The sequence below is a fragment of the Calonectris borealis genome, chromosome 29 (assembly GCF_964195595.1).
Source record: "Calonectris borealis chromosome 29, bCalBor7.hap1.2, whole genome shotgun sequence".
In the NCBI taxonomy this organism is placed as follows: domain Eukaryota; kingdom Metazoa; phylum Chordata; class Aves; order Procellariiformes; family Procellariidae; genus Calonectris; species Calonectris borealis.
In genome coordinates, this window is record NC_134340.1 from 2998981 (window position 1) to 3023691 (window position 24711).

At 48.5% G+C, this 24711-nt stretch overlaps 1 protein-coding gene across 1 annotated transcript; it reads right to left on the reverse strand.

Annotated features, from left to right (window-relative positions):
• Positions 1–316: 316 nt before the first annotated feature.
• On the reverse strand, positions 317–24448 carry LOC142094096 (uncharacterized). Its single transcript, XM_075175935.1, has 23 exons — positions 24334–24448; positions 23506–23611; positions 23314–23389; positions 22076–22132; positions 21300–21382; positions 19921–20086; positions 19103–19209; positions 17828–18055; positions 16608–16752; positions 16169–16315; positions 15755–15985; positions 14025–14386; positions 11743–11870; positions 11369–11538; positions 10419–10598; positions 9625–9759; positions 9152–9283; positions 8563–8712; positions 4152–6665; positions 3283–3438; positions 2749–2856; positions 2544–2594; positions 317–648 (listed from the first exon to the last, which is right to left on the reverse strand). The coding sequence occupies exons 1-23, from the start codon at positions 24446–24448 to the stop codon at positions 478–480; spliced, it is 5718 nt and encodes a 1905-aa protein (XP_075032036.1). The 3' UTR covers positions 317–477.
• Positions 24449–24711: the final 263 nt, after the last annotated feature.

The window sequence follows — 24711 nt, forward strand, 5'->3', positions numbered from 1 at the left end:
GCTGTCGCCTCGCCCTCTTCTGACCCTCCCTGTCAACGGCCCCCGGGCCTCCGAAGGACACCCGGGAGACGCTGACGGAAGGAAGGAAACCCCGCTCTCTTGCCCCACGCCATCCCTGGCGTGTACTCTTCACCCCCTCCTTTTGGTAACACCTCCATTTCCCTCTCTCGTCACAGGGAACCGCTACGAACTCAAGAGCTTCAATCAGACAACAGCTCGTAATGGCTTACTTCTGCAAGTAAGAAACTCGTAGAATCTTTTCCTAAGCCACGTATTTACCTACCCCTTGCTTCTTCCTGCTGAAAAAGTGCAGTCCTGCAAAACGTCTTTTATTACAAAAAAGTTTAAAAATCACGGTCGCTAGGAGATGCTTCCAAATGCAAACAGAACCAATGCACCCCCATTTCCCGCAGCAAAACACAACACATTCCTGCCAAGGGCACAGGACAGGAACCCCGCGATGCTGCAGCCGTTCCTCTACAGGTTCAGAGGCTGACCCAGCTTCCCAGTCTCTGCTTCGGGAACAGCAGCCTTGGGCTCCCGGACCACAGCTGCTAAGGAGCAAGACAGCTCGTGGTGAAGGTCCGACAGCTCCTGCCTGGTCTTTGCACAGCAGTCTTGGGCCAGCTGCGTCCGCACAAGGGACACCTGAAAGAGGCAAAAGGCTGAGCTCAGACACGCCCGCGCTGTGAGGACCATCCGTAGCTCCACGGTACCGGCTGCCGGGGAAGACGCACCCTCGAACTCCAGCCCTTGCAGACGCTTTGTCCCTGGGGAATGGGAAGGAACAGGTTCCCAGTCACCCCGACTGAACTTAGATTACCAACAACCCAGGCTTCTTTCTGGCGTACCGTTCGCACGTACAACACCGAGACATCGCCCGTATATTGAAGACAGAGGTTCCTACAGGATTTCGTAACCCCACTCTTTTTATCAAAAGAGAGATTTGGGCTACTGACACCTTAGTTCCACATGCTTTTTCCTCAGCAGGAGCACTACTGGCTACACAAGGTAGTGAAGAACCGTCCTGCTATGACCTAGGTGAAAGACTTGTCAGCTAGCGCATGACGAGGGAGCAAACTCTCATTTCTCCTAACGTCAGAGCATTTCACCACTGAGCAGAGCATAATGCGATGAACTAAGCCCAGGGGGCAAATGAGCCCTAAAGGACTGCTGAGGCCTTGCAAAGCCTCAAACTCTCCTCTTTCCTGGCAACACGGGGTTGTGCCTGCGGGGCTTCTTGGTGGGAGGGACCCAGCTGCTCTCACCTCCGGTGAGGTTTGCAGTGCAGAGCAGCCACAGGGGCTCTGGCATGTTGCCCTCTGCCTGCTTTGGAGCGGAGGAGATGCCAGCATTGGGAGCAGCGCTCGGTGCTCTGCCCTTTTGGGGAAAACAGCTCAGGTGAGAGGTCTTCCTCTCTTTTCAGAGTGACGCGTGCTTTGCCAAGGGCTGTGGTGCACACGGGAATGCGATCCCCAACCTCAAGCCAGCAATATGAAAATATTCCTTCTCGGCAAGTGAACTCAAATAACGGAAGCAATTCCTCAAGGAGTTTTATGGCTTATGGAACCTGCTACGTTTGAATCACAATACCGAGGTCTGTCCACGTAAAGCCAAACCTGATGGAAAGCGGGACCCTGATCTGCTAAGCATCTAGAGCAGACTAGGTGCGAAACGCAGGCAGCCAGCTCCAGAAGGGGAATGCGCGGTGCTGAATTAGAAGCCCGTAGTGCACACGGCAAGTAAGACGTCAGAGGGACTTCAGACACGGAGGCTTCCTGGTGAAAACGTCCTTAAGATACAACTTGACGGCTTCAGCAGTATTCTCGGCTCACTTGCCAGAGCTGAGCGTCATGCACTTCACTCACATAAATCCTACGTGCATTTTGCCCTCAACACCTGTGAAGATTCACCTCCTCAGGGAGCCCGGGTGTACCAGACCCATAGAAGTACCCAGAGGAGAAGGCTGGCGACTGCTGCTACTGCCAATACCACTGTCCAAGGATGCAGCAGGGTTCAGGAGCTGGGATGTACATTCTTACGCTGATAAAACAAATGGCCATGGAGCGTTTAGGTCTCTGACTCAGTCCGATATTGGGATCGCGATTAGCACAGAATAGCAACACGAGACTAACGACTGCCGGAAGGCTGTAAGCTCTGGCGCTGCCTCACATCCCTGGAGCTCTAATATGATGCAAGCTCCACTGTTAATTGAGCCAAGGGAGAATAGGAAGGGTCAACAAGACGAGTAAGACTCAAGGGGAACATCCCTAGAATATTCTCTACTTTCCGGCGAGTTCCAGTTTTCTGAATTTCCTCCAATCCCTCTCCCACCATGCCTGACCTTTAGGCAAGTCGGAGACTAGACCGAGGTGAATGATGCTGTTTGGCCATGGCCAACAGATGTGTCTGACGGGGTATTTCCACTGCCTGGTGTACTCGCTTCCTGACAGCCAAACAAAACTCGGGCTCTAGCATCGTGCAAAGTTGTGCCCGTCAGCACAGCCACAGCAGCTTTTGATGAGAGCTTTCCTACTCCTCACCTGGTTCTGCAACTCAGCTAATCGACGACTGCAGCGCGCGTGAGACTCCTCCTGTGAAGAAAACACAAGGGTTTCTTTTTCGTCTCCAGTTTGGCCAGGGCCACGGTCTGTATCCGACTTCTATTAGGTCTACGCTGGGGGGCTGCTGCCATTGTTCCTCTCTATGGCCAGACCCTCCTCCCACCGAGTAAGGTTCTGTTCTCACCTGTCTAGAAGCAGGCATCTTGTGCTGGTCAGAGAGAGAAAATCCGCCTGCATCTGCCAGCGACGGACCCCTACAACATCTCTTCAGACTCCTCCGTTCACGTTCCACCTGCACGTTGGACAGGAGAAAGGGTCACAGAAACCTGCCGCCGACCAAGGAGCAAAAGGACCTCTGGACATCATGGCAAGGAGATTTCTGTTCAGAGACTGTTGAGGGCACCAGAGAACGTCGGGGGCAAGAAACACTCGAAGTAGACCGTGGAAGAGAAAGAGCAAGAGGAAACAGCTCCTGACACAAGAGTGTCAAATGTGTGTCTGTGGGGACACGGGGGCAAGAAGGGTGGCACCGGAGTGAATGTGCACTTGTGAAGGCAATGGGCTGCCAGAAGAGAGAGAAAATACGAAAGTGTGTGTCCACAGGGAAAAGCGGGAGAGGGAAGGAAACAAGCAGAGGACTCCAAAGTGCTCTCTGTGGAAACGTGTTGTGTTCCAGAGGACCGTGAGGCTTTGCAGAGGCAGTGAAAGCCTGTTTCACCTGCTCAAGAGTCCTCCTGAGCTCAGCGTTGAGTTGCTTCAGCTCAGTCTTCTCAAGTTCCTGCCTTGCAACTGCTCGCTGCAGACATTCCAGCCGCTGCGACAGGATTCTCTTCTCCGAGAGCCATGATAGCTGCTCCCCCTCTGCAACAGCCTGCTGGGTATTCAGAGAGGAGATGACGTGAGCTGGTGCCGCATAAAGGTTAGAAGGGCCAGAATCAACCAGTCGGGGAGAGTGACCGGACTCAGGAACGGACAGTGCTAAGTCCCTTCTTCTCCTCCTGGTCCACAGGCCAAAGCAACACACTCTCTTCCCAGGGCCCTCCTCCAGATCACCTTGGAGAAATCCACACAAATTTGCCTTCATGCTTTTTGGACTGCGGCACAATGAAGCCTGATCAGGCAATGGTACGAATTCCATTATTTTTAATACACTGGAAAACCTGTACCTCAGAAATCTAAATCGCTGAAAGCACCATCAGTGTAGCTGCCGTTCAGCCATCGTTACAAAATTCTGCAGAGTTTGGTACATTAGTTTGGTCAGCTGTGCCCTTTCCTTTCCATGCCAAATCCTAACCACGACATGTTGGCTAAGCTTGCCTGGATAGGAGAGAACCAATTACCCATCCCCAACTTTTGGGCTTGAGTTAAAATTAACAACAAGCTCCGTAGTTCTTTCAGTAGCTCTGGGCTTGACAGAAAACATTCTAGCCGGTGAATGGTCTCTGGCCGGAGCTACACAGACAGGCAAGCCTGCTGGCTGCAATCATAGTTTCTTTGGCCAAGCAGGTCACGTATTTATGGGAATATACAGTCATTAGAATCCTTTATAGACATTTTAGTGGACTGATGATCAAGCACACCGCCTACCTGATGATGAAACCGGTCCGTGTCCCTCTCTGAAACCATGCTCTGCAGGACGGCTACTTCTTCCCTCAAAGTCCCATTGGCCATTTCACTCTTGGTAAGGGCAAGAGTCAGTGCTTGTGCTTTCTCTTTCCATTTGACTTCTCTGCTTTCAGTCTGCTTCAAAACAGCAACCACACACTCCAATTCTTCCCCCTTTGCTTTCCGCTCATCTTCCAGTTGTTGGGTTAGCTCCTTCTGCCTTTGCAAGGAACGGTCTCTCTCCTGGAGAACTCTCCTCTTCTCTGCTTCCTCTTCCTCCCATTTTTGGAGTTTCTGGATCTGTTTCTTTAGGGTCTCCTCGTCATCTTTCCATCGCAAAGCTGATGTTAATTGTTTCAGGAGTTTACTCAGCCTCCTAAGCTCTTGTTCTCTCCCTGTCAGAGTCTCCTCTAAATACCCGACTCTCTCTCTCTGGTACTTGATCTCCTCATCCTTCTTTGTCAGAGTCAGCTGAACGTGCTGGAGATCTTCCCGAAGAGCTCTCACTTCCTCTTCTTTTTGCTCACCTTGAGCCTTGGTCTCTCGTTCCCTCTCATGCAAGGCTTCTTCCAGGAGCTTCTCTTGCTCTCTGGGATGTCTAACCTCTTCGTTCTCCTCCGTTTGCCTAAACTGGAGATTCTGCAAGGTCTTCAGTTCTTCTTCTTGGCGCTGGACTTTTTGCATGAGAGTTTCGTTGTCTTCGTCTCTCTTCCTCACCACTTCCTCAAGCAGAGTCACCGTCTTCTGGCATGCTGCTAGTGCTGCTTTCGTGCTTTCGCCACGAAGCCGCAACGCGTTCATTTGCTCTGTCTGCTTGAGGAACTCCAAACGGTTCTCCTTCCATATTTGGCTCATTTTGTCTAGATCCTGCTCTAGACTCCTGGCCTGCTTGCCTTCTAACTCCTTCTGCTCTCGAAGGTCCTGGACATGCTCTTGCAAAGACGCTATCTCTCGATCTCTAGCTTCTAGGGAAGATTCAGCGTATTCTAGTTTTTGCAGTATAGCTTTAGTCTGCATCGCTGCCTCCTCCTTTTGCTGTTGAAGCTTAGAGATAGCCTCCTCCAGAACCCCTATCTTTTCTTCTCTTTCTTTCAGAGTCAGTTTGGTTGCTTGAGGATTTGTTTGCTCAGCTTCATGCTTTTCCTCCTTCTCCTCGCATGCCTCACATCGCTTTCTAAGGGATAAAATTTCTTGCTCTTTTTCCTCTAGTGCCACTTGAAGACGCTGCAGAATTTCCTTCTGCTGTTCAGAGTCTTGTTCTTGGTTTTGGAAGGTCTCAATCAGCTCCTTCTGAGATTCAATCACAAAATTCTTCTCTTTCAGTATTGCCGCAGTGTATTCCAAGTCTCTGCGTACGACATTCATCTGTTCTCCTGTTTTCTCCTCATAGCTCCTTGTTTGTTGCTTTTGGATGTCTACGAGTCTGTCCTTCTCTTTTAAGGTTTCTAAGGTCTGCTCCAGCTGGTCACGGACAGCCCTTAACTGCATTTCCATGACTTCTTCAGCTTCCTGGATTTGCTTTTGTTGTGACTCAAGCTCTTGATCTTTTTCAGATAAAGAAAGTGTCATCTTCTCTACTTTACCATGAAGCTCTTGCAGGTACCCCTCTTGCTGTTCCTTGTACTGCTGCCAGAGTCTTAACGGATCCCTTGGAGAATCACACTCGCTCTCTCTGTCCTTAAGAACTGCCCTCAGGTGTTCAAGGCTCGCGTGCAGAGATTGCACCTGCGCTCTCTCCATTTCCAGTTCTTGGATCTGCTGAGTCAGAGGCACAAGCTCTAAGTTTTTCTCCTTCAAGTTGCCTTTCATATGATCAAGATCCACCTGCAGATTTCTCGCTTGTGATGCACCGTGTTGTTCTAGAATCATTCTTTTCCCCTCCTGCGATTTGATCTCCTGGTCTCTCTCCTCCAGCTCTTTGCTCACCTTGCTCACAGCAGCCCTCTGCATTTCTCGCTGCTTCTCCAGGTCCCGTATCTGTTCTTGCTGGGATCTGATCTCCCGGTCTCTCTCTTGCAGGTCTCTGCTCATTTTGCTTATAGCAAGCCTTTGTTTTTCTTGCTGCTTCTCCAGGTCCCGTATCTGTTCTTGCTGGGCTTCCATCTTCTCGTTTTTCTCTGTTATGTCCTTAATAACGTGAGCGAGAGTAGTTTTATGCATTTCTTTCTGCTTTTCCAGCATTCTCACCTGCTCCTGGTACAACTTCATTTCTCCCTCCCTCTCTGACAGGATGGCAGTCATATGAGTGAGAGTCTCCTGCAAAGCTTTTCCCTGTGCTGCCTCTTTCTGGAGCATCTGGATTTTCTCCCACTGCATTTCCACTTCCTCGTTTTTCATTTTTAAGATGGACAACGTCGTTTGAAGTTCTTGTTCAAGGCAGTGAGTCACATCTGTGGCTGTATTTGCTCGGGTTTCAGAGGCTGTGACTGATTCCTGAAGAAGTTTTACCTCCCATACCAGTTTTTCTTTAACTGCTTGCAGTCTGTCCCGTTCATGCTGCAAAACAGTGAGAAAAAGATTCAATAATTCCATCCATATAGGTTTGCTTGTCGTACCAGATTTGAACTCCGGCTTCAGTGGCAGTCAAGGGCTGCCCCCTCTCTCCCTGCCTCTCGGGATGTTGTAGACCCTTCCTGTGCCACCCTTTAGGTTGCGTCTTTCCCAGCTTACTCAGCCAGTCCCATCTTCCTCTTTGCCCTTCTCTGAACCTCTTCTAGCTCTAGTGTGTTCTTTTGGGGAGGAGCCGCCAGAACTGCAGCCAGGATTTACAGTCCAGACTAGGCACGATTTAGGCAGTGGCTTGATGATGTTCTCTCCATTAGGGAAGAAAGGGAAGAGAGAACAACCCCAACATTTGATTTCCCGATTTTGGGGGGTCTTTTTTTTTTGGACCCCTTCTGTGTAGAGTTTTCATGGTACCATCTTCTAGAACCCCACTGTCCCCTCTTGAAGGAGTAATGGTCAGATCGCAGTCTGTCATTCTGTGTTTGAAATCAGGACGAGTTTTCCCCTCGCAGCCATACATATTTATCTGGATCAGCACTTTTGTTTCTCACATGGCTCTATTTTTTCCCCACTGTCTGCTCTCAGATGGGCAATGTGGAACAGCTTTCTGTGACTGGCAAACTTTGTCTTCTCACCCCTTTTTCCAGATCCAGATATTTAGAAATCTAAATATGGAAGTGGACACAAATAATTGCCCAAACCATGCAATGTAAATAGAGATAAGTTTGAAAATTACTTTGACTAAAGCTTCGAGGGCAGAAATCATGGAATCGTAGACTCGTTTAGGTGGGAAAAGACCTTGAAGATCATCGAGTCCGACCGTTACCCTAACACTGCCACGTCCACCACTAAACCATGTCCCTAAGCACCACGTCTACACGTCTTTTAAATACCTCCAGGGACGGCGACTCAACCACTTCCCTGGGCAGCCCGTTCCAATGCTTGAGAACCCTTTCGGTGAAGAAATGTTTCCTAATGTCCAGTCTAAACCTCCCCTGGTGCAACTTGAGGCCGTTTCCTCTCATCCTATCGCTTGTTACTTGGGAGAAGAGACCGACATCCACCTCGCTACAACCTCCTTTCAGGGAGTTGTAGCAAGCCTCCTTTTCTCCAGACTAAACAACCCCAGTTCGCTCCCCATCAGACTTGTTCTCCAGAGCCTTCCCCAGCTTCATTGCCCTTCTCTGGACGTGCTCCAGCACCTCCGTGTCTGTCTTGTAGTGAGGGGCCCAAAACCGAACACAGGATTCGAGGTGCGGCCTCACCAGTGCCGAGCACAGGGCCACGACCAATTCCCTGCTCCTGCTGGCCACGCTGTTTCTGATACAGGCCAGGATGCCGTTGGCCACCTTGGCCACCTGGGCACACTGCCGGCTCATGTTCAGCCGGCTGTCGACCAATACCCCCAGGTCCTTTTCCGCCACAATTTTCAGAATTGAGGAAAATAAACACCCTGAATCGGAACTGAGTTTTATATGACTACAGCATCTTTTCCTGCTCAATCAGAAGAATGCAATTGGAAAAGTTAAACCAAAAAACAACCACTGCTATAAATAACACTCTTCTGCTCCTGTGGTGCTGAGTGGTCTCTCCACATAGTTTGTGATACAGGTCATCTTAACTATCCCTCCTTTCTGGCCTGTCTTCTCTTACCCAAGGTGATGACCCTGCTAATTCAGCTACATGGCAAAAGTCTGGGAAACAAGGAATGCTGAGTGGAAGGAAGGGGAAAATGAGGGAAACTTGGTCAGCATTTGCGTACTCTGTATCTTCTCAGATTTGGACTGAACCTGTACAAGACCGCCCAAAATCAGCTCTCCACTGGAAAAAGTTGCTCCTTAGAAGGATTAACAGAAGGCCAAAAAATGTGTAAGAAATGGCCCTTTACGGCATCTGACAGCCTCACCAGGACCTCCTTTCTTTGCTTCTCAGTGCTCTCGAGTTTCCTTTCCAGAGACGCCACCTCTTGATGCAGAGTCATAGCCTCCTTCTTTAGGCACTCTTCAGAGGCTGCTAGCTGGGATGTCAACTCTTCCACCTCAAGTAAAACACAACAAAGCAGTCAGAGACTACAGCTTGTCACTGTCAGCCATATCATGTACTGTGAGGAAAGGGAAAGGACAACTTTGAATTTCACCCTATCATGAGAGTACCAGATTCAAACGGATACAGCCGACTTGTTTAAAAATCTAGGTGGGTCACCACATTCATCTGAAAAACCACCTTAAAAAAACAGGACCAGCAGAAATCCATTCTGATGATTACTGGCAAACAGGCAAAAGGACTAGCCCATCTGTCCAGGGAGGAGCTGAGATTCAGCTGGCCGGTAAGTCTCCTTCAGACCAGCTGAGATGGAGACCACAGCATGATGGCAGTCAGAGGCATTACCCCATCAGCCTGCTGCTCTGCGATGGAAAGGCAAGAAGGGGAGAGACCACCTGTCTGGTGACTGCAGTAGCTACTGCTGTTTCAGTCACCTGTTTTTGTAGAGCATCCCTCTGCTGAAGAAGGATATTCATTTCCTCTTTGACGGTTTGGTGCCGCTCCTCCACTGCCTTGATCTTACTGCGAGTTTCCTGCAGCTCTCCTTGCAGCTTTTCTCTGACGTTCTGTAAACACAAAGGGAGAGCAAGCTACTGGGAGCTGCCATCGGGCCCAGCTTTTTCCTCTTTCTGTCTCAAAAGCACATTCATTCAGCCACTTCTTTCTGCTTTTCTACCCAGCTCGGCTTCCCTTGTAACCCTTCCTTCCCGTTGCTGATCTCCGGAGCTTACCAGGCTCCGTGCTTTCAGTGCCTGCAGTAGTCCTTGCCTCCTCAGGCGCAGCACTTATGTTTTATTTCCTCGTTACTGCCCTGCACTCTGTCACCTGGCGCCCTCAGCCTCTCTCTCAGCTTACGTCCCATTGCCAACGGCCTGTTCCTTCAACCTACCCTACTAGTCAGGCTTACCTGCCCAGTCTCTCGCTGCTCTTCCACCTCCTGCCTGAGCTGCTCTAGCTGCTGGCGGGCTTCTCTTAGCTCTCCCTGAGTTTGGAGTAGCGCCTCTAATAAAGCGTCCCTCTCACGCTCCTTTTCTAGCAGGACCTGCACAGAAATAGAGAGAAGACGGATTTAAACTTCCCATACAAAATTTGAGAGGTAAGACTCAAAGACCGACGGGCTCACACGTTCTCAAAGCACTGTGCTGCTGGTCTCCTAGGTCATTATCTGCCCGCTTGGAGGCACAGATTCCTAAGTGAGACTGGCAGTACAAACAGGGTCCACCCGTGATTGAATCTTCAACAAGCTCGTAGTCATCCATCAGGAAAACGTGTGGCATTTCTCAAGTGTCTCACCTTGCCGCTGAGGGCATCCCTCGTCTTCTGCTGTGTCCTGTTTGTCTTTCAATAGCGACTTTCGCACCTAGTTAGCAGCCCGATAACCAGCCAGCTCTCTCCTTGCTGTGCAGGCGGCTTCCTTTGCGAGCTCACTCATTGTGAGACACGGTTATGGTGTTCATGTTCTCTTCAGGCCTGCAACGCGCTCCCTGCCTTTCTTAAAACCTACGCTCTGGTAGCCTCTCGATTTAGAGGCCCTCTCCCTCATGGCACAAAGCTCTCGTCGTTGCTAAAGCACCTCTCACGCTTACAAAGGGGCATCCAAGAGACACTTCTACCCAGACGGACAGTGTCCAGAGAAGCACTGCCAATAAGGAGCCCAGAAGAGTAAAAAAACCACACAAATTCTCCTTTCACAGTCTTTACCTCTTGCTTGGCATTTTCGACTCTAGTTCGTTCCTCTTCTTGCTGAGCTTGCATGGTGGCAACTTTCTGCTTCATATCAAAGAGCGTCTCCTCGTGCTCCCTTTCTGTCTCTGCCTTCTCCTTTTCCCATTGCTCCAGCATCTCCTGTAGCTCTGAACGGTGCCCTTCCCGCTCGCTTGCCTGATGAGGGGAGGAAAAGACGTCAGGATGGAGTCCCAGCCAAGCTCCTCAAGAAAATGTGAAGCGTCATCCCTCCCACAAACCCCCACCTCAACAGTGCACAGTAGTGTCTTCGAGCCCTCCGTAAATCACGTCCTGTCAAGGAACTTCAAAGGAGATGTTACCTTCCCCTCTCTGATGGCAGCCTGCCTCCTAGCACCTCCCTCCTCGGGATTTCTCTCTGTTCTCAGAGTCTCTATTTTCAAAGCTCAACTCCGTTCTCATCAACGAAAAGATGCAGATGGACTGCAGGGTGAGAAAGGGGCCAGCACCCCGATGCGCTAGTCACAAGACAGGCCACGAACTGAAGTACCAGGAACAAGGGGCCTGTTCCGTATGCTTTAAGCCCAAATACCTCCGTCAACCATGAGAGGACAGAAAGGAAGGAACAAAGTTCCCGTGACTGCAGCTGGCAGCAATGTAAGGAGTCTACTTCATGGTAGACAGGAGCCTGGTAAGATCCTACCCCTTTGCTGCCATGCTTTGGGTGGGGACCGCCCAACCTTCTGCTGAACGCGTCCCTGAATCTGTGGCTGCAGTTACCGTCCCAACATAGTCCTGTGGGTCTTCACGTGCCTTCAAGTACGAGCCACTGGCTCTGCTGCCCGACCTAGCCACGTGTGGCCTATGACAGATGATTGCTGCCACTTCACACCTTTCTCAGGCTGTTACTCTTCTAAAGCCAGCCCACAAACCTTGCTTGAAGAATTCAAAAGCACATTGTTTCCTACCAGGTCTTGCAGGAGCTTGTTTATTTCCACCTCGTGATCAGTTTGCCGAAGCCTGAGGGTGCTGTCGTACTGCCGCTCTGCCTGCAAGAGCTCTTGTGCCATGTTTTCCCGTTCCCGCCTCATTAGAGATCTCTCTGCTTCCAGCTCACGTTGAAGGCACTTCACTTCCCCTGCAAACACACAAACGGCAAGATTCAGTGCCTACACCAACAGGGCTTCTGACTTCACTGACCTTAAGCCATTTCAATTTCAGTGCAGGAGGGATCTGTCTCCAGCTCCTTCACTCCTCAGAAGCACTGCGGACAGAGAGCTCTTTTTATACCACCTTCCCTAGGCAGGGGGATCACCAGAAACAAAGCACACGAGGCTCTCACCTCGTATCACCTCCTTGGCCTGCGTGGCTGCGTGAAGTTGGATTTCGAGCTGACTCCTGGCGATCTCCAGCTGAGATAAGTGCTGCTGCGCCTCAAACAGGCTGGATTCCAGGGTCTCCTTCACTGACCTACGAGTTGCAAATACGGGGAGAAATGAGTTTCTTGCTCCTGACACCCACAGGGAGTTACTGCAGTGAGAAGTCGTTCAAGATCCCTACCCGTGAGTACGGAAAATGGGTTGCGTGGAAACTTGTATACAGAAAGCATACCTCTGCCATTTAAAATAGCAATGCAGGCCCCTCCGAGGGGATGCCCAGGCTTTACTTACGACCTAGCGTAACGCAGAAAGCCCGGCCGAATTTGATCTCAACAGCCAACTCTTAAATTGCCGTTCTCTGATCTATGACACACGGGTAGCCGTGCCCACAAGGTCTGTGCCAGCAAGCAAAAGCCCAGCCTCTGCTCACAGCCCTCATCTCATCAGCACTTCCAAGTTGTCTGCAGGGGCACAGAATAGGAGCATTTCCCTGGCTGACTCGTGACTTTTTAATGCTGTTCCTAGTGTAGGTAATTCTCCAGACTCCCTATATTTAAAAGGGACTAAAGAAATACATCAGATGATACAATAAAACCTCATGCTCGTAGCAGCATTTGGAAGAAATCTGAACTAGATTTTACCTGAACAAGGACTACCTGAAAGGAGAGACGGGTATCCTTCAGTTTAAACTGTTGGAAGTTCAAGAGAAAAACTTGCTACTTTTCTTTAAGCGTTGCTAATGAAGTAGGCAGTAGCCCAAATGACTCGTCGCTCCTTAAAATGGAAGTTGTAGTACTGCAGAGGCAAACCGTTACATCCACAGACTTCAACCGACGGCTGCGTATGACACACGGGATTTTGGAACCAGGAGCTGAAGTTACCTCCCTGATCTAATGCAGCGTCCTGTGTGCCAGGTTCCTACAATACACAGCCCTGCCTCACTAGTACAGGGAAGCAATCAGGACAGCATCCTTCAGGGTACAGGGGCGCCTGAGCGCCCCAACTTTGATGGACAATGGAGGATGTGTCTTCAAGAAGGAGAACAAGCACATATTTCTGATTACGCCAATCTCTGGCAGTCCAAAGTAACTATGCTCCATTTTAAGGATAAGCCAAAGTCAGCCTCTAAAACAGAACAGAAAAGATAGAGTCCAAAACTGTGACAACAAAAGGCTCTTGAGAACAACACCTGGCAAGAATAGTTGCTACAGCCCAATAATTGACAAAACATAATTCAGCTGGATCGAATAAGAGAAGCTGGAGCTCAGAAGAAGCAGCAGCTCTCAAGAAACAGGCTGAGTCAAAAGGGTGTTCATCAGCCTCGCTAACAACGTACTCTGGAGTGGTAAAGCGTAAAAGTCAAGAAGCATGACAAACATCATTTGTACAGCTCTGCAAGTTCAGGAGTCTTCTAAAAAACACCGAAGAGGAGGGCAAACATCTCGATACCTTGGGTTGTTTTGGGGGTGGTTTTTTTTTTTTTGGAAACGCAAACTTGTCGCATTTGATCTTAGAAACCTGATACAACAGAAGGACAGAATCTTGTTCCTTCCCTGTGTAACTTCTCCATGACGTCTGTCTCTAACCAGCACAGTGGTAAGGAGTAAGGACCCAGACATCAGTGAGGGGCAAGAACTCCCGAAGACTGGCGAGAATTCAAAAGAGGTTTCCCTGCTGCTGGTGTAACCAACCCTAGGTCCTGCACCATAGGTAACAAGAGTTAGCTTAGAGACAGAAGGCCCTCAAGATTTTCAGCACGAGCCTCTAGCTTCACCCTAAATGGCAGTGTCCTACTCACAATGTCCGAATGTAATAGCCTTGAATTCTGAAGATCCCATGTCAAACTACTTGCTAAGGAAAGACCTATCTTCAAACGCACAGAACAAGAAACCAAAACCAGAGAGAAGCTTCAGGTTTCCGTAAACATCTGCGTGGTTTAAGTATTACTCAATGCAGAGGCAAGGTACCAGATACTGAGGAATTATATTGGCTTGCTTTGGACTTCACACAGGAATGTGCAAGGGGGCATAAACGTGAGCCCAAGGCTCAGGAGAGCTTTGTTAGCTTTCGCTGTCAGAAAAATAACATTCAAATCATGCTATGGTGTTGGGTTTTTTTTGCTCGAGATTCTTCCGTTTCCTGTCGGCGGACAGTGAAAGCATCTGAAAAGCGGAGAGGGTGCAATAAACCCCCGTGCAATGATTACCACCTTTATAATTGCCTAGGGTCTCCTCCCTGCCTTTACCTGGCCTCTGCCAGCTGCTCCGAAAGGCCTTGTCTGTTCCGCTCCGTGGCTGCCAGTCGCACCTCTAGGGCAGCCTTCTCACGCACCAGCAATTCCTTCTCTTCGGACACCTTGGCCAGTGCACGCCCTTGGCGAGAGGACTCCTGGCGCAACTGCTCCAGACCACTGCTAGCTGACTCTTGCTGGCGGTAAACCTGAAAGTGGGACAAAATACAGTCAGAGTCCTTTCTCTGGAGTTCTGTCCAGAGCCAGCCAGTGCCACTGCTGAATCTCCTGGAGGAGAAAAAGCCCCTGCACTTTCTGGGCTGAAAGTTTAAGAGCACCTGCTCTGTACCGCACTGGGCTGCCAAAAGGCACTGGGACTGTTAACTTGGAAGTGATGTGTAAGGCCCTGCTGGGTAGCCTGGGACCAGACAGCTCCTTCAGGACAAACGTACATACCCCAGACTACGTGTTCTCATGCAGAAGTACTGCGCTTTCCGGAACTGCCACCCTGCAAACTAAAATTCTATCAGAATCTATTCCAGTGCTGGAAATTTTCAGGAAAGTTTGCGCAAAAGCAACTTTGCTCGCTGAAGAAAGTGGAAATACACATGGTTTCTCCTTCTAGGAAAAAAAAAGGATCAAAGTGTCACCTACTTTAGCGTGTAAAGCAGTTGGATGCAAGGAGGTGATGCTTGGCAGGGCAACAGCCCCTGTGGTGAGCAGTGTCCTTTAGGGATTTATGAAAGCCTGTCTGGTGCGGCCAAAGAGATGGTAGACTCTATTTGTACAGTAGTTCATGTCAACAATACTGTTTACTTGTCTTACACAAAGAAGTTGTCTAATATACCTTGCTGGTATTCAAGCTTGAAGGTTAACCGGCATTTTTTAGCTTTTTTTCCTTCAGTGTAACACCTCTGCCGGCTATTTGCCAAACATACCACGTACTCCAAAACTAAGGCTGTCTAACAGAGAACAGACCATCAGAAACAAACAACTCTCCTCTCAAAGTTATCCCGTAACACCCCAGATTGTACGTTATGAAACTGACACTTGAATGATGGCAAACTGCCTAGTCTCCTCCAGTGATATGATTCTCCCAAGCTCTTTTTCCACTGTACCAAAATCAGTCAGTCCAGAGTAAACAGTCTTGCGTGATCACCTGCTTCTCATCTTCTTCCTCAAAGCCTGCAGAGGCTCTAGCAATTCAAAGCTGCATGTATGTCTTCAAATACAGTTTCAACAATTTCAAGATGTCATGCCCATTCTTAGCAGTACCAGACAGCAGACATCGACTTGCAGCTTTGTCCCGCTCTCTAGGCTCGAACAAATGGAGTTTTGAAAGTTGCAGACTTCACATGAAAAAGCATAAATTGAAACACGCAGCCCCGTTTGTCTTGCCTCAGAAAAAGGGTGGAGAGCTACGCTGTTTGCTCCTTTTGCCACATGTGAGAGTAGTGGCCTCACTCAGATTCATGGGCAAGACAAATCATCTCTCTGCAGCTTATCAAAAGCCAAAAAGGAGGCCAGCGCAGACAGGTGGATTAAAGGAACGTGCAGAAGCAGAGGACAACTCAAAGAATTGCAGAACACCTCTGCAAGTATCAACGCATTTCCAAAAAGAAGTAAACAAAGCCTTCTGACCTCCAGCACTACCAAGTGTCTCCTTGACAAAACCTTGACTGCAGCATCCAACAGATACGGCTTCACTGAGCCAAGCAGCCAAAAGCCCAGGTTTTTGGTCTCGCCTGATTGAGTTTCTCTTGGGTTTCTGCCTTCTCCTCTGCCAGTATCCTCAGCTCTACCTGCAGCCCTTCCTGTTGCTCCTCTGCTTTCTTCAGCAGCTGCTCCAGGTGGGCTTTCTCTGCGCAGAGCTCTTCGTTTCTTCTTTCACACAAGTTCAGCTTCTCCTGGTCAGAGATCTTTGCTCTCTCCATCTCGCCCACTTTACCTGACAGAACGTCATTCTCTTGCTCCAGCTACGATCACAGAAGCACAGAGGGAATAAAAGACAGTAAGATTTACTATGGAGAAGCTTTGGCTTGGACAGAAAAAGGAACGTTTCCATATTCAGACAGTCATACTGTCGGAAGGCAAGAGGTCTGAAAAGAAGCAGCAGCTGGAGACGAACACCCGGCAAGATCTTTGGCGACTCTGCTCACCTGCAACACGAGTTTCTGCAGTTGCGCCTTATCCAACGCAAGGGCTTCATTAATACCGCTCATCTTCGCTGTTGCAACATGTAGGTCAGCTACTTCAGCACTCCGCTTTTCCAGAGCCCCTGTCAACTCTGCCACCGACTGCTCTGCCTGAAGAGACAAAAGAACAACGTGAAAACAAAGACAGGAAAATCCCCGACTTTAAGCAGCAACTCCACATCCCCTTTTGTGTCTCTGCCATACTCCCACTTCGGTGTTCCCAATAAGCACCGAAGTTAGTGGGGACTAACTACACCAAAGAGCCTGTGTGGTCTGATCACCATTTTCCAAGAAGGAGAACAACATCGTCCCTGTCTTCTACTGCCAGGAACAGCATCTGTGGTGGTCTTGCTATGACAACTCCCTCTCCCACAAGTGCTGCCTAGGAATAAGGTGACCGTACCTTTTCCAGTGCCCTCGTAAGCTCATGTTTCTCTTGCTTCACCAGATCCCTCTGAAGGTGCGAATCCTCCGGTGTCTCTCTTGCGACTACCAACTCACTCTGTAATAATGAATGTTCTCCTTCAAGTGCAGCTAAGTCCTTCAGTCTATGAGAAGGGGAAAGACAAACAGGTTTTTAATGTAAGAACAGCCTCATTTCCAAAACCAAGAGTATAGAATCATAGAATCACAGAATCACTTAGGTTGGAAAAGACCTTGAAGATCATCGAGTCCAACCGTTACCCTAACACTGCCACGTCCACCACTAAACCATGTCCCTAAGCACCACGTCTACACGTCTTTTAAATCCCTCCAGGGACGGCGACTCAACCACTTCCCTGGGCAGCCCGTTCCAATGCTTGAGAACCCTTTCGGTGAAGAAATGTTTCCTAATGTCCAATCTAAACCTCCCCTGGCGCAACTTGAGGCCGTTTCCTCTCGTCCTATCGCTTGTTACTTGGCAGAAGAGACCGACATCCACCTCGCTACAACCTCCTTTCAGGTAGCTAACAGCTTCCTGCCTGTCAGTTCTCTCTCTCCCCTTTCATACGTTGGATATAAGGCTTTCCAAAGTTGTTCTTTGGCTAAGACAGACTTTTAAAGTCCAGATTACTATTCCCACAATTACTTTTGCCTTCAGCAGTGAATTGATGAAAGAGCTTGCAATCTATTCGGGGAGATGTCTATGAATTTCCAATCCAATAATCATAGGATTGCAGGATGATTCAGGGTAATATGAGTAATGTTGCAAAATGGCACTTCTTGCCCCAAAGGCCTTCTGCGCTCAGTCTTGCAAGGAAATGTCAGTACAGAGGTGCTACATTGCTTATGATGGTCCTGTGCAAATTCCTCCCAACTCCCTTAGCACAGCCCTGGGTAGCAAAAGGGCTGTACGAGAGACAGAGCTCTCTTTATGCCGGTCTCAATTTCTCACCAACAATCAGTTAGCGGCAAAACCATTGTAATATGCAATCTCTTTTCCAGTCTTGTCTTACTCAGAAGAGCTTCTGTCAGTCAGACGTTTTTTCCTATCCATTCTGTTGAAGGCAATAGATTGACTAGGGACAGAAACAAGGCTGTACAGAATGGGCGTGTTTTAAACGTGAACACAGCCCATCTATGAATCCAAGAAGCAGCCACAAAAGATAACGTTGGTAACGGCAAAGGTTAAAACACATTTACCTGTCCTGAAGCTCCTTCTTCTCCAGGTCCCCCTTGACTTGTAAGCACATCGCTTCCCAAGTCTTCTGGCTTATTTCCTGTTCCGCTTGCTGCTGTGCCTGATCTTCTAGGACGGGTCTACCCAGAGTGACGGACTCCCAGAGCTGTATGCCAGAGTTTAGGTGGGAGCAGTTTACAAGTATAGACCCAGAAAGCCTCATTTGCTCTGCCTTCAGCTCTGACAAATCTCTGGAGAAGAATAAAGAAAGAGAGAATGTTCACACCACCATCTTTATCCGCTGACTCACCTTTGAAGCACGTAATTGCGCAACAGTAAAAGCTGGCAGGAAAGACGACATCTTTGTTGGGGGCAAATCATTCGTCTGGCACTTTGGGATCAGGACACATCTGGATAGTTGAGCTATGGGTCTATTTGACGGTCGAGGAATGAGTCGATTTTCTCCTCAGAGATAAGAAGAAATGTATGGCACAGCCAGAAGGCTTCAAGAATTAACCAGTAGGTCAGGCATCCTCTGCACAATAAGGAAAGCTTATAATCAAATAAGGTAAATGGCTGACGGTAACCCAGAGTTTGGAACCGCACGCTGACACCGGAAGAATGTACCATTACGGCTACACTATTTTTGTTTCACAGAAGGCAACTGTGAGAAAGGAACTTCAGAGCGCGCAAGAACAAGCAAACAATCACAAAAAGGAGTACTAATCAAACTAAGCAAAATAAACTGGATAAATGCAGTAAGACGGTAGAGAAGCTATTCTTTCTCTCAACAATGTTGGTACAGGAATAAGCGGATGCAAACTGACCAGAATAAATGTAAGCTGGAAATGAGAAGGGGAAAAACCCTATGTATTCATGAATGATCTTTCCATCAGGAGCAGTGGGAAAAGAAAGCCAGTGAGATTTAAGGCAGATTTTAATCACTCTATAAAAGGGACCGCTCTACATGCTGCATGCATAGCTTTGGTGAGTCTCTTCCAGTGTGTCCACGTATGCCTGTGTCTGTGTTAATATGTCCCAAAATCAACACAGTCAAGTTCATCTGTTCGGGGCCTCTGCATTGCTTATAGCCCAAGCCCCTCAGTTTTATCTGAAAACCAGCATCAAACAAAATGATTCCGAAAATAGCCTCAAGCATGCTTAATGGCATTGCTTCAGACTACCGAAGGAGAAATCATATCTTTAGCCGCAAGTAAAGTAACATCAAGGCTCAAAAAGCAGGTGTGAAGGGAAGCTACATTTTTTCTGCAAGACATCTAGCCTCAACTTCTACTCACCGGTCAGTGGCAGTCTTCATTTCCAGGAAATGACGGCGGAAGGTTACCACCTGACGCCATAGGCTGAGTAGGCGGTTATGTTCACCCCTTGAGTAGCTGTCATAAAGCTAAACATGCAAAGACAAAAAGAAATGCCAACTCAGCCTTCCCTGTCACTGTACAGGTCTTTCGGGTAGGAGAGAGTACGACCATCATCACCAGATCTCCTTTAATAGCAGTTCCAACAGGGGCATCGAGGACTGAATAGCACCACATAAGCATCCTCAGTAGACCTGCCACCTGACTTCCAGGAAGGGAACATCCACGCTTCTCCTGCAGGAGTGGGTACCAGCAGAGCAAACTGATCAGGATTCACCATCTCGCCTTGCAGAGGTGGAGGAAGACCAAAGCAAGCCCCTCCAAGACCAGCGTCAGATTTGCTTACAACAGGCTATTGGTAAGGGAGGCCTGTCTTGTTCTTCTGTTGGCCACTCTGAATCTGAAAACACGCAGACCTCTCCGCTCTCCACTGCTTGTAGACAGTGGAGATTTAGGAACTATTAAAAAGAGGAGCGTTCATGCGTGACTGCCCTACAGTGCCCAGCAACAGCAAGCATTTGCCTGTAAGACCGAGCAGCATGGTCACAGCAGGCGGGCATCTCCCGTCACCACAATTTGCTGACATTCCTCCACCTCACACCCCCGTCTTCCGCTAGTCAACACCAATACATCCTCAATGTCGCCACAACTTTCACACAGCAAGTTCTCTGTGCCAGAAAGAAAATGCATTCTCATTCCACTCTGGCATCACGTCTGACATGCCCGTAGCCTATCCTTACCTCACGTTCATTGCGCCATTCTCTCTCCTTCAATTCCAGCTCCTCCCGGGCCCTCGTCCAATCCGCCGTCAGTTTTCCAACATCTTCTTTGAGGGCTACATTAACCTCATTCGCTTTATCTAGGTGCTCCTGCAGGAGAGTGGTCACTTCTGCCAGCTTCTCACACCTTGGAAAGGGAGAAACAGCAATGAGGTCACCGAACAACAGCTATTTACAATCAGCATCCCCGTGATTTTCCAACTCCTTCAACACTGACCTTCTTGTCAAACTGAGAGGTAGTAAAAGTGCTTCCTAGGATTAAGATCTCTCTGTTATGGCAAACTCACTTGCTTCTCCTTGCTCTGAGCCTTCAATTTCCACCTACGATTTCGGTCCCCCCTTCCTCTTCAACTTTGATGATGCCCACAGTTAACGTCTTGCCTCCCCTCCGTGCTGTCTGGTCACCGCATGCATCGCCTTTCTCTATCGTTGTCCTGATAGCCTCTTCCTCCACACCTCTCTCCAAGTTTCCATGGCCTTTTCCCTTGCAATGTTGTACCCACCACTGCCCTCACCTTCTTGTCAAGCCTCTCCCTGTCCTTGTCCTATATACGCTGTGTAAGACCTGTAGCAAAGACCCCGCCCTGTTGATCCAGTAAACTGCACACCACGAAGACAGCACCATATACATAGGGGAAACAGCTTTATATGAAACTTTCAGCTGAAAACTGGAAGGTCAAGCACTGCAGCTTAATGACTTTGGGGCCACAGACTAATATCCCACCCAGGAAACATTTCATGAACAGAATGTCAAGAACTGCTGCCCTGCGAACAAGCACAAAACTCAGTTTCTGGATCGAAACGGGAGTTGTGCTTCTCCCACCTTAGCTTGCAACATACGAAACGCAGCACGCAGATGCCTTTTACACCGCACACAATTTATCTCGTGGGCAGAGGCAAAAAGGAAAGCAGAGAAAGAAATCTGGCAGAAGACGCCTGTGGTGCCAAGTGCTCTACGGGAAGACTCCGACACAAGCACAGGATATGCTATTCAGGTAAAAACACACAGGGAAACTCCTGCGCCATGAAATGTTCAGGACGTCAGGGCTTGATTCTCAACCTAAAACCGGGCTCTGCTGAGTAGCTCACCTACTGAATCACAGAGTAATTTAGGCTGGAAAGGGACCTTTGGAGGTCACCCGCGGCAACTCCCCGCTCCAAACGGAGCCATTCAGCACCCAACGCTATTACTGCACCACAGAACAACTGTGGACCTTTCTCCTTTCAAAACGGCTTGCCCAACTGCTTCCCTTGGGGAGACCAGGCAGCACTGACAGGTTTTCCCTCACTTCCATGAGCGTCCAGAACACCAAGGATGAGGTAACGCTTCTTCCTTTTACCTTTGATGCTCCTCTTCCAACTGAAGCAGCGCTTTCTTCAGGCTGTGGTCTTCTGTGGCTTCCCACCTGCCTGGAAGGGATCCCTTAAGAAGAAAGGAAATGTTTAGTCAAATTCTTGTGTTCCCTCCACTACTGTTCGCATCCATCGCTTTCCCTTCCATTTGCTTGGTATCGCAGGAGCTCGTGGCTTCTTCCAGGCCACATAACAGTGTCATGACTACGGGGAGGAAGGGAGGGGAAGGGTGTTACTCAGTGTGAGTAGCTCTCCTCAGTCTCCCACTCCTGCACTCTCCCAGCTAGGTATCCTCAGCTCACGACCGTGAGCGCTCACTTCGACTTGAAGCCTGGGACTAGTCTCCTACCCTTCATTTCCTAGGGTTACTTTGGCCGTGAAGCAGAAAGAAAAGCACAGAGCCAGCTCTCTACGTTGAACGCCAAATGCTATGTTTTAACCCATTCTTTTTCAGAGACAGCCGTACAATGTCACAGGCAGTACACCCTTTCCTCAGACCGAGGACAAATGTTACTCCAGCTATTGCACTCTTTCACAAAATTAAAATCCTTCTTGATAGGGTTTTCTGCACTGGCATTGCTGGGACTACTGGCTGCTCTAAGAATGGCAACTGGACGAAACACTGACGGGCAAACTTAGAGTGCTTCCTTCAATCCTCAGGTAGCAAAATCTTGTTTTTCCTCTGTCATTGCCTTGGGGAACTTTTTGTCTGCGCTAACGAATGCTACGCACACTATCTTTAGATAGCAGCCTGCACACTCACCCCTCCTGCCTCCAGTTGCTGCTCCAACTCTCGACACCAGGTCCGGTACTGCAGTACCTAGACGGATACATAAGATGAAGATGAGCGAATGCAGCTTGTGGCAGCCTCGGCTCCTCCCGCATTAGCTTTTCTCCAGGTCTTCACAGCCCAAGCACAGTACCTTTCACAGTGCTGCTGATACAGTCAACAAGAAGTCGTTACGACATAGGGAAGCTTCACTTTATCTAACTTTAGAGAAACTGAGACAGGGTTTCTTTTACACGTAGTGCTACCTGCTCATCCTAAGACAGCGATGGCGAGCAGAGTGATGAGACGGGCTTAGCCAGCCATGCCTGCCCTATGGCCACTGTGAAATATGTTCATCTGATTCGTGTGATGAAGTGTGACCTTCTGTACTACATACCCTTGTATGACCACAAGCCTAAGTCTAGCAGCGTGGTTAATGTATATAGTATGTATATAGTTCCTGCTTCTTGCAAAAGCCACTTAGTGAACATTCTGGTATAGTAAATGAATTTACTATACTTTTTAGAGAAGGGGGGATTGATAGAGGGAACTAACACTTAAGGGTTAATAACAGAGCCATTGTCTAGCCTAAGCCATAAATTAACTAACAATTCCTGACTGAGATTTTACCATGGTACATCCTCCCACTTGATAAGAGCGGACAGGCCTTGAGCTGGCTCCTTAGGCCTCCTATGTAACAGCTGTAACGAGATAGTGTCCTATGTAAATCACTAACAATAAACAACTGTGAAGGGATAAGTGTTAAAGGACAAGATAACCCGATGCCCCGTTACATTCCAAGAGTCGAAGAAATTAAATGACCATATATAGACAAAGGAAGCCCAGAGTTCAACTAATGGACACAGTGAAGAAGACTATGAACGACCACCGGAGAGGAAAAAGACCCTAACCCTAATTTTACTGCGCATGCTTGGACTATGTAAATGACTTTTGGAACTCATTTTAATACGAAGCGGGGACAGGTCATGCATATGTATAGGCCTATTACAAAATTATATGAATATGTAATGTTTTACTGTATATATTTATGATGAGTGCCGCGTTACGGTGTGTGTCCTGGTGGAGCGGAAACTCCCGGCACACCCAGCGCTGTTTGCTTGCCTCTATTCGTTTAATAAATTGTAAACTTAAATTGGAATCCTGTTTGGGACTAAGTAATTTATAACAATTTGGGGGCTTGTCCGGGATGGTCTTGGTTCTCGAATTCTGACTTGATCTAGGAGAGGGTACCCCCACCGTTTTGGTGGCTCCTGATCGGGTCGGGTCGGGACTAACGCCATCCTGAACCTGAATAGAGGCAAGCAAAGAATCTGGATTTGATTTTTTTATGAGCTCGCTCCCTTGCCGGCTGCAGCAGTGTGTTTTGCCCGTAATTCTGCGCGCGAAGATCCGAACGGGGATACCGTTCGGTTAGATCCCGAACGAAGACGACGGAGTCGTAAGTGTTGTGCATACGTCCATTGTGCATTCGATCCCGGACACCGTTCGGTTGGGTGGGTATTCGGTTGCCTGTGTGTGTAAGAGTGTGAGTGACTGAGTGTAAGAGTGTGACTGAGACGGAACATAGTTCCGAAGCGAGTGCGGAGGTCTTCTAACCGCGGTTCAATCTCCCGCGAGGGACTTGGCCGGTGAAGGACCGAAGCGACTGGGGCGATTGGAGTGGTTGTACCGTTCGGTTCGATCCCGAACGAAGATAGAAATCGTGGGTGGGTGATAGGTCCTAAACCCCCTGCAAGACACTCTTACTAGGCAACCAAGGGCTGTAGGAATTGCCACAGTAAAATTCCTAGATGGGTCAGATAAAATCGAGGACCCAGGACCAGAAGAAAGGGAGCAAATTACCAGATATACCTCCGGAGAGTCCATTAGGAATAATGATTAAAAATTGGAATGAAAGGGGCCCCAGAAAAGGAAAAAATAAATCAAAATTAGTTCAATATTGTATGATAGAATGGCCAAAAGAACCTTTCAGACCGTATGTCTCTTGGCCTGTTTTTGGATCCTTTGATGACTGGGTTTGCCAAGTTTTAAATGAATATGTTAATTCAAAGGAACCTTTTAGACAGGAAGAAAGCGATTATGCGGAGTTATGGATCAGGACTTCACGTCCTTTTCCAGCCTCAATATTTACATTAAAAACAGATGAAAAAATTAAGGAGGAGGAAAAAAGCGAAAAAGAAAAAGAAAAAGATGATAAATGGGAGTCACTGGATAATTTACCTCCTCCGTACCGTAACAATCTAGCTTCGGCTCCCCCTCCGGTGGCTGCGCTACCTTTTTCACAGTCACCGCAGCCCCTGCCTCCAACATTAACAGCACCAGAATTAGATCAACCTCCTGCGGCATGTACGAGAAGTAAAACTGCCATATCAGAGGGGACTCCCCTATATCCCTTACGAGAAGTACCCCTCGGAGGTAATCAAGGAGGCATCGGGTTTGTGGCAGTCCCACTAAATACCACAGATGTGAGAAATTTTAAAAAGGAAATGGGTAATTTATTAGATGATCCCTTAGGAGTAGCAGAAAAACTGGACCAATTCCTAGGCCCTAATACTTATACCTGGGAAGAAATACAGTCCATTTTAGGGATTTTATTTACTGCTGAGGAA

Coding starts and splice junctions, on each gene's coding strand:
- LOC142094096 (XM_075175935.1), bottom strand. CDS start 24,448: ATGCCGCAGGAGGTTGATCTAATTCTGGTGCTGTTAATGTTGGAGGCA. Junction 8,713..9,151: donor GGGATGCTCTACAAAAACAG/GTGACTGAAACA, acceptor GTTTTACTTGAG/GTGGAAGAGTTGACATCCCA. Junction 2,595..2,748: donor AGATGCCTGCTTCTAGACAG/GTGAGAACAGAA, acceptor TTTTCTTCACAG/GAGGAGTCTCACGCGCGCTG.